Raw genomic sequence first — 10,291 nt, 5'->3', positions numbered from 1 at the left:
GCTACAGAGGCAGTGTGCAAAAGCTTCGACCCCCCAGTATCTTTGTCAAAGTATGGAAACAGAGACAAAAGCAAATTTTGTGATTTTCACGATGATTACGATCATGAGACCAATGAATTTCGGCACTTAATCGAAAGGGTAGTTGCTGAACTCAAAAGAGGAAGATTGCAACACTTGAAGAAAAGTGCAAGAGCACAAGTCGATAAGCCAAATGGAGAAAAAGAATATCCGTGGCAAAAGAAGAATGAGGGAAAGGAAACGGATAAAACCATAAACATGGTAACCAGCGGACAGACAAATCAGAGGCGCAAGTTAGAGGTATCTGAGGAATGGGAAAACGCTCCCATCATATTCCCGGCCATAGCATAGGAACCCTCGGATGCGCCCATCACAATTAAAGGGCGTGTCAAAAGCTGCGGGTACATCATCAAGCGATTGCATGTAGACACCGGTTTCGGTGTTGATATAATGTACGAGCACTGTTTCCGCTTGCTGCCAGGGGCTGTGCAAACCAAGCTAGTGGCTCCTAACACTGCGTTATCAGGATTTTTTGGGGAGTCCGCATGGCCAATCGGGATCACCGAATTAAAGCTGGAGCTGATGGACGATGATAATAAGGAGTTAGTGAGAAGCAAGATAGTAGAATTTGCCATCGTAAGGTCTTACTCAAAATACAACGCGCTTTTAGGGCGCACGACTTTGCAAAAATTGGCAGCCATCCCTTCCACGGTACATGGCCTTATCAAGTGCCCAACACCGTTAGGAATTGTAACGATATGGTCAGAAAAGCAAGATGCAAGCATTGTGGCCGTAAAACAAGCAGAACAACAGCCAAGTGAGGCAGAGCAAATTTGAAGCTGCATGATCATCGCAAACCCGCGACATCCAGAACAGAAAATTAAAATTGGCGGAGTATTTTCTGATGAGACAAAGTTTAAGCTTCGTAATATATTAGCTTCTAATACGGACGTCTTCGCATGGAAAGAAGCGGACATGACGGGCGTACCAAGGGAAATTGCTGAGCACAAGCTTAACGCAAATCCTAGTCTGATGCCAGTGCGACAAAAGAAATGCGGCATGGCTCCTAAAAGAAGCGAATGGTTGAAGGCAGAAGTCGATAAGTTGGTCAAAGCAAACATCTTGCGAGAAGTAAGGCACCAAACGTGGGTAGCAAACCCAGTGCTGGTAAAAAAGCCCGATGGGTCTTGGCGCATGTGTGTTGACTTCACGGATATCAATAAATCTTGCCCCAAGGACAATTATCCTCTACCAGAAATAGACTGGAAAGTTGAATCGTTAACTGGCTTTCGATACAAATGTTTTTTGGATGCGTACAAAAGATACCATCAAATACAGATGGCAGCGGACGATGAGGATAAGATTGCTTTCCACACAATCCAGGGCATATATTACTATACCAAGATGTCATTTGGTTTAAAAAATGCTGGAGCAACATACCAACGGGTAATAGACGAAGCTTTCAAATGTCAGATTGGGAGAAATTTGGAAGCATACGTTGACGACTTAGTTATAAAAAGCACAACATAGAAAGGTATGTGGGAAGACATATTAGAAATGTTCGCGTCGTTAAGAAAGATTAATATGAAGCTCAACCCATCGAAGTGCAGTTTTGGAGAGGAAGAAGGAAAGTTTCTTGGTCATATAATAACTGAGCACGGGATACGTGCAAACCCAAAGAAAATAGAGGCAATCGAGAATATGCCGTCACCAAGAAATAAAAACGAAGTACAAAGTTTAACGGGTAAGTTGGCGGCATTAACGAGGTTCTTATCAAAATCTGCAGAGCAATCACTCCCCTTTTTTAGGACATCGAAGAACTGCTTAAAGAAAACGGATTTCAAGTGGACGGAGGAAGCAGAAGTGGCATTTCAAGAAATGAAAAAGTTGCTGAAAGAGATGCTAACAATGAGTGTGCCGATTGCGGGAGAAACGTTGATACTATACTTAGCAGCATCGAAGGAAGCAATAAGTTCGGTATTAATAGCAGACAGAGGACAGGTACGCACTATAAAATTAAAAATAGCTAATTTTCAATCAATAGGCATTTAAAGTTACATAATTATGTTGTGCGAACAGGTACAAATGCGTGTATATTTTGTAAGCAAAGCTTTGACAGGAAGCGAATTAAAATATCCTGCAATAGAAAAACTGGTTTATGCACTCATGCATACGGCTAGACGCTTATGAAGGTATTTCCAAGCGCACCCAATAAGGGTACTAACAGATCAGCCGATAAAGCAGGTACGACAAACAACAATTTGTCGTCAAACAAATATAAAATTGCTTGATAAATCCTAGCAAATTTACATTCGCTGACACTTGTTGAGCAGGTGCTATATAAACCAGAAAATTCTGGTCGCATGGTCAAATGGGCTATTGAATTGGGAGAGCATGAAATAAGATTTTCACCAAGAAGTGCGGTAAAAGGGCAAGTCCTAACAGATTATCTGGCTGAAATAGCCGGAGAAATCGAAGTCTCGCATGAATCAAAAGAAATACCACCTCCGCCAGAACAGCTGTGGAAAATGCACACAGACGGGGCTTGTGCCCCAGAAGGCGCAGGGGCAGGAATGGTCCTAAAAAGTCCAGAAGGAGAGGAATATACCTTCGTACTGCGATTCAGCTTCCCTGTCACAAATAATGAAGCTGAATATGAAGCATTGTTATCTGGGATGCGGGTAGCAAAATATTTGGAGATTAAAGAACTGTCAGTATATGTTGATTAGCAGTTAGTTGCAAATCAATTTAACAGAATATTCGAAGAACACGATGAATCAATGCAAAAATACTTAAAGCTTGTGCAAGAGCTAGCAGTTGACTTCGATTTATTCCAGATAACTCAGGTTTCTAGGACGCTGAATAAAACGGCGGATGCGCTAAGTAATTTAGCCGCATTAACATTCTGTCATTTTAAGAAAGAAATTTGGGTTGAGGAAGTTAAAGTAAAATCTATTGAAGAAGACAGTATTTCGACTGTAGTTGAAGAAGAGGAGCAGAGTTGGATGACACCAATAATAGAATTTCTAACCAAAGGTACATTGCCGATAGATTCAAGTGAAGCAAGAAAGATTAAAATGAAAGCACAAATGTATCTGTTAGACAAGGAAATTCTATATAGAAAATCTTTTCTGGGACCTCATTTGCGGTGCCTTAATCCAACTCAAGCGGAGTCAATCATACGGGAAGTACACGAGGGAATGTGCGCTCTGCATTCAGGACACAAAACAGTTGCGTCCAAAATAATGCGGCTTGGATATTACTGGCCGTCAATGTACAGAGATGCCGTAGAGGTAATACGCAAGTGTCACTCGTGTCAACTTCATGCACCGGTAAGCAAGGCTCCGCGACATCCTATGATACCGGTCGCGTCTCCATGGCCGTTCTGCAAATGGGCAATCGACATAGTGGGGCCATTCCCCGCAGGACCAGGGGGTGTAAAATTCCTGGTAGTGGCCATTGATTATTTCATGAAATGGGTAGAGGCCAAACCACTATAAACAATTTCGGGTAAGCAAATTCGAAATTTTGTGTGGGAAAACATCGTCTGTCGGTTTGGAATACCAAATGAAATAGTAAGCGACAATGGTACGCAGTTCGAAGGTAATCCATTTAGTGATTGGGGCCAATAATTGAATATAAAACAAACATTTACATCAGTCGCACATCCTTAGGCGAATGGTCAGTGTGAGGTTACGAATCGGGATATCGTTTTAGGAATCAAAGCAAGATTGGGATTGTGTCGAAGGGGTTGGATAGATGAACTGCCTAACGTTTTGTGGGCACACTGCACAACTCCAAAGGGCGCAACTAATGAAACACCTTTTAGTTTAGTGTACGAGCCTGAGGCTGTAATACCCACCGAAATAAATGTGCCAACTATGCGCATAGCTTCCTTCGATGAAAGTAGCAAAGTGAAGAACTGTGTGAAAATCTAAACTTAGTTGAAGAACGCAGAGAAATGGCAGCCATAAAAGAAGCAATCAACAAACAAAGAATCGCAAGCTACTATAATAAGCGCGTACAACCATTATCTTTCCAATTGGATGACTTGGTGTGGCGAAAAATGAAGCAAGCAGGGCAGAGGATACGGGTAAGCTTGGACCTAAATAGGAAGGACATTACAAGGTTATTGGTGTAAGCAATACATGGGCGTATCGTCTAGCAAGTTTGGATGGAAGAGCAATAAAGCGCACCTGGCATGCGCAGACACTGAAACAGTGCTACATATGAAAACTGCAGAGGGACTGATCACCCCAAACAACCATTTAAAGTTTTTATCATGTGAATTTTTATTTTCCATTGTAAATATGACAGCTAAGTGCTGGTCAAAAAATATGCTTGAAATAAATCGAATTATGCAATTTAAGCCAATAACTTGTGCATTTTTTACATTTGTTGATTGCATGCCCCTTAAGCTGCACAGGGACACACTCCGAGTCTTAAGTGACATAGTTTAGTTTGGTTACTAATACTATTCTTAATGGTGACAGTAGTAAAACATTGGTTTGTTTCAAACGCTTGTACACCGCGCAAGACGGAGACTTGCACAGTCTAGACTATAAAATACAAGTTTGGTTTACTTGTTTAAATAACCCAGACATTGGCGTGCCGAAAGACTCTTGAGTATAGACATTGGTTTGTCTATTGTACGGGTAATTTGCATTGTATTGTATACGCGTACATACTTATAAAAATTTTTATAAAAGTCTTGAGTATAAATTTATAAGCATTGGTTTGCTTACTTTTGCGTACAACATTGGATTGTTGGCGCAAGAATAAAAAGATCATGAAACGATTGAAGGGTCGCTCCCGTCATGAAGTCAGGACATTTATTCTACATAAGAGTTATTGAATGCATAATGTTATAACAAATCATCATAACCGCCGTAGTGATTTCGTAAAGATACAATAAATGCGCCTTAACCAAAAAAGTTGTCGAAATTATATTCAATCAAAAGCTAACTTATTACAGTTGGAGAATATAAAGTCATCCGCTTAGCATAAAAGCGGGACATATACAAAAATTTGACCTAATATATGCCAATATAAGCTAATAAAAATAAAAAAAGGGGGTGGCATTGGCTGGAACGTTTGCCCTACACTAAGGAGAGTATGTCATCCTCGCCCGCAGTGATCAGACGTATACTCCGCTGTAAACAGAAAAAGAAAAATATAATATAGGGATGCGAAACCTCCGAGACTGCAAGGCCCATCCCTTGCTGGCAAAAAATAAGCCACCAAGGATGGTTGAAAGTATCCACCCAAGGTAGCTTAACAAACTCAGTTGAGTTTGTCTGAAATTATCTCCTGTGCGTAGATGGTGGGATCGTTAACAAGAAATTAAAGACGGGGGATCAAGATTTGTTGAAGTTGGGAACAAGCTTCCTCACATTTTTCCTTGGCTCCATCAACGAGCAACTCAGCAATATTGGCGGGAATCACGGGGGGCACATACAGTTCCTGGCGAATAACATTCCAGAACAGGGTTCGCTCATACGCACATGCAGCAACCATGGCTGCACCAAATTGCTGCTCGACGGCTTTGCAGTCGAGAGCATGCTGGACAAGGTTCGGTAAACCCTTGCAGAGAATGTCATACTCCGCCTTTACAGCATCATGTTTCGCGCTCCATGACTCCTGTGACGCAATCCAGTCACTAAAGCTTTCGTTCAAAAAGATGACATGGTTCTCTGACTCTTTGAGCTTTGCAAACAGTGATGTAATCTCTGACTCCATAAACCGTTTCTCAGCAATATGCCGATCCTCCTCCTGTTGCCTTTTATACATCATAACATTGATTCGCTCTTCTGCCTGCTTGTGCGCGGTTACCGCAACCGCAAGCTGAGCAGTTAGTTTTGCATTTTCTTGCTACAAGGAAGTCTCTATGGATGACGGCAGTGGTGGATGAGCGAGCGCAGCAGATTTGAGTTGTAAACGATTGAGGTCCTTGGCAAAGTTGAACAGCGTTGCTTGCGTGTCCATGTACAGGTCCTCGGTAGGTGAGAGTGTGGAAAACTTTTGAATCAATTGCTGAGGGGCGCAGGATTGTAGAAAAGAAAATTGTTGGGCGAATACTGAAACCGGAATCTTCATGAATTCATTGGCATTTGGAATAAGTAGATGCAAATCTTCTGGATTTGGACATGCACATTTGGAAGGATGAAATACACCACTTGGACCTGCAAAAGCAATAAGCATGGTGTATAAATATCTTAACATCAAAATTCAACTAAAAGGTCGTCGGTTGAAATTCATACTTTCGTCGTGTAACCTTTTTTGGTTACCTAACCCTCTTGAACCAGGAGTCTGGTACAATGAAGGTAGTGAATCTGAACGACTAGCTGATGAACTTGTCTGGTTACTATAATCGATGGTCGGATTCAGTGTGTAATATTCCAACTTTATCTGCAAAGACAATAATCAAAACAACAAATTAGTGAAAAATAAAATTTGTAACTAGGGTTACATCATGCAGAGCGTAAGAGTATGAGATATACCTTTTTAGGCTTTTTTCAGAGAAGATGAAAATGGTAGAGTGATTTAAAAAGGAAAAAGATTGTGAGATATGAAAAAGCCAAAAGGCTATTTATAAAGAAAATACGGGAGTCAAAAAGTAACGCGGATATAATGATAGCCGTACACGTGTATCAATCTCAAGCTAAATACCTTGTTAAAAGGTCCGGTGCACGTTTGCATCAACAGGCGATTGCATAATTACAATTATTACCTTTTCGGTAAACAGTGACAGTTGTCACCTCGGGTGCAGGAATTGCAGCCGAAAAAACAGTTTGGTGACTGCACGCATACATTGCATTTAATGCTAATACAGTATCCGGTTACGCATATATATTTAAACAACCTCACAATCTGTCCGGTTACATTTGAAATCCAACTAGGATTTATATTTGCACTATTAAGCATGCTAATCTGATTTAAAAGTGTCGTTAAGGTTCATTCTGTATACATTTTTTCTTACTAGTTCGACGTCATACACTATATTTCATTGTATATAACATTGAACTGGGGGGACTTAATGATACGCATATCCGCAAGATTGTGTGGATGCGCATCCAAAACCCTAAAACCGCACACAAAGGCATATATCATGGGTATAGTCGCACCTTGTGCGCCTATACCTTCTAATGTGAGTTTCATATACTTGCATAAGGATCCAGTACATTCTAGAAGAATGTACGGTATAATCAATTCGGATTCTTTTCCTTAAGTAACGAAAGTTAGTTGGGACAAGATCACATTTAATTAGGGAAGAGATTCTACCGAAACCCTAATTCGTGAGCCTATAAATACATAGCTCATGAACCCTAATAGAGATATTCATTCATTTACTCATACATAAACCACAGCATACAAATCTCCATCGTACGAATAAAGCTTCTTACGAACTTAAAGACTTTCAGGTATGTCTAGAACTATAAAACCTTCATGTCTTAGGGCCACTCAACCTCGTATGCTAGGTTGTTGGTGGACTCTCAAATCGGCCACCCTGTCGGATTCGAAACGATACCGATATGGGTTATCCACGACTAAGTGTCGGAGGTTCAAATATTGTTAGCCCTTAAACCCCTTTATGCACTCAAGCGTAGGTTCACCTTGACCCCGTGAAAATATGCTTGATCATTTTTTTATACTCCGTATCATATATTAGTATGCATTACTAAAGTAAATAAATGGGCTTTTTTATATATAAAAGTAAATAAACGGACTTGGACTAAAGTTAATAAATGGAATTGGATGGGCTGTAACTTAATATATAATTATTATACACTAATATAATATTTTGTCAACATATTCATATATATTTATATTAAAAAACTAGAAAGTCAACGAAAGTCAATATCCGAGTTCTCCCCGAGTCGCCGAGAACGCCTCAAAAACCTCCGGCCGAGTTCTTCCCGAGTCGCGAGTTTTACAACCTTGACAGTGGCAGAAGCATTCACCGGGGGTGAAATTTTTTCTAAAAGCGTAGCAATTTTTTTAGACAAAATATAGAGGTTCTGGGGAAAATTTGGAGGTTTTTAGATAAATATGAAGTTTTTTTAGCCAAAATATGGAGGTTTTGAGACAAAATATGGAGACTGTGTGGGGGAAAAACCATTGGGGAAAATCGATAAATTCAAAATTCACTGGGTGGCTGCCACCCCCTGTGTAACACCCGCAGACTGGACCTATTTGAAATGGTCTATTTTTCCCTTATGTGTTATTAAATGTGACTTTAATGATTATATGTTTATAATTATTTGACTTTGTGGTTAAGACCAGTTTGTGACCAGGGTCACAAAACATGTTTGTTTTTTAAATTTCGGCTCCGTTAGGACCGCCTAACGAAATACGTAAGTTATCAGATAACTGGTAAATACTCGTGTCATATGAGGTATGAGTTTATAACCCATTAAGTATATACTTTTGGAGATTTGTCTGTATCTCCCTAATTGAGAAATATCTATACTTCGTACCTTGCTCTCATCACCATCAAACTCTAGTTGAATTAAAGCTTGGAATTGGATTAAATCTACATAGGAGCTGATTACTAACACCTTTGTAAGCAATAATCTTAGGTTTTTATTGTTGAATCCTTGCTTTGATTCTTAGAAATTGGGTTTTTGTGTTCTTATGGGTTTTAGTGTATTTGGATGCTTGATTCTTGATTCTAAGTGTTATTAAAGCTTGATTGTTGTTAGAAATAGTTTCTATAGATGTTGTATGATGTTTTTGAAGTGGTTTCGTGGTTAGAACTTGCAAAAAAATCAAGATTCGTGGTCAAAAAACTCAAAAACAGCATGTTGGTGATGTTTTTCAGCTCCAACACGTCTGAGCGCAACAACACAGTTGAACATGCGGTTGAGGGTCTCAACCATACATTTGAGCTGCTCACTCTTATCAGCTGACGAGTTTGACATGTCAGCATTTTGTGAAATTTGTTTTAGTCATAACTTTCGTAAGTCCGTTTTTGATAAATCAATTATCGTTGGAATTGTAACGATGAATACTTATAGTTGGTAAACTTTTAAGAAGCTACATCAAACTGTATTTGGATCAAAAAAGAGGTTTTAACGTGTATGTCTTATTTTGCACGCACTTGTATGAGGATATTGATTGAGATCATGTTGTAAACTCATCATATAATCAATAGATGGTGTTATGAATTAATTATATTATTGATTAGAACACTATAATGACATTATTTATGATGTTTTCAGGTGATAAGGAGAAGTGAAGTCTCGAAAATATAAGACCTCTGTGTTCTTCTCGTTCTGGTATTTAGTGAGTGGAATTATCTCCAGGTGTACCATAAAGTAGTAAGTTGTGCTACATTGATTTATTGTTGTTAGTTATTATATTTTGTTGTTACTAGTTGTATGTGCACTGCTGATAGAACCTCGACTTGTAAGGTTCTGTTTGTTGATCGAACCTCGACTTGTTAGGTTCCGCTCATGAGATGGGTCTTGACTTGTTAGACCGTACTCAAGGAGGTCAATCTCGACTTGTTAGGTTGGGCATCACCTGCATGTGGATGACTATACTAGGCACTATTGTTGTTTCCTATTGTTGTAAGTTTCTATTGTATGTTAGACTTGTTGATAGTTCCATTCACTTAGCTTCGGCTAACCCCCTCACCACCTCCCCTGCATGTTTTGCATTTTAGTGGGTGGTTGGATAGGAGTGGGTGTTTAAAGATATGTTTGACAGAGCCAACTCTGATGTCTTGTTGTTTTGAACATGTAACCGAATATTAACGTAACACCTATCGTTTGTTAATGATGTATTTATTCTTATGTATGTACATAAGAGTTTGTTTTGTGAACAAGATTTCCGCTGTCTATTTTCTTTTAAAAAAGTACGGTGTTACAAGTCGGTATCAGAGCATAGGTTTAGCTGCATGTACATTATGTTGGATGTCATGTTCCCAAACCCGGTGTTGTGTTAAACATATCTGAGGGATGGGTTAGGTGAATTGTAAGATCCTGTCTTTCCTGTTGTTCGGGACATCGTCCAACATTGTGGGACGCCATCCCAGTGTGAAGAGCTGGACGCCTTCCAGATGATCTGGCAAGCCAGCAGTCTTGTTTTTAGATATTTTAAAGGGCTATATTGGTAATTTCACATGGGGGATGACATAAAGGCCCCAAGATCAGTTTGGTGGAGACCTTTACTCCATTTCCACCTACCTTTTCCCTTCCACTTACATCCTAGAGAGAGAGGAGACTTTTAGAGTGAGAAAGCTCAATCCAAGAAGGAAGAAGTTTGTTTC

The 10,291-nt window shown here is 39.7% G+C and overlaps 1 protein-coding gene across 1 annotated transcript; it reads left to right on the top strand.

Annotated features, from left to right (window-relative positions):
• The first annotated feature begins 2,381 nt into the window (after window positions 1-2,381).
• On the top strand, window positions 2,382-3,518 carry LOC139849615 (uncharacterized). The gene is made up of 2 exons (XM_071839250.1): window positions 2,382-2,728; window positions 2,774-3,518. The coding sequence occupies exons 1-2, from the start codon at window positions 2,382-2,384 to the stop codon at window positions 3,516-3,518; spliced, it is 1,092 nt and encodes a 363-aa protein (XP_071695351.1).
• Window positions 3,519-10,291: the final 6,773 nt, after the last annotated feature.

This window comes from Rutidosis leptorrhynchoides, chromosome 5 (genome assembly GCF_046630445.1).
Source record: "Rutidosis leptorrhynchoides isolate AG116_Rl617_1_P2 chromosome 5, CSIRO_AGI_Rlap_v1, whole genome shotgun sequence".
Classification (NCBI taxonomy): domain Eukaryota; kingdom Viridiplantae; phylum Streptophyta; class Magnoliopsida; order Asterales; family Asteraceae; genus Rutidosis; species Rutidosis leptorrhynchoides.
This window is presented reverse-complemented; position numbering and strand designations above follow the sequence as displayed.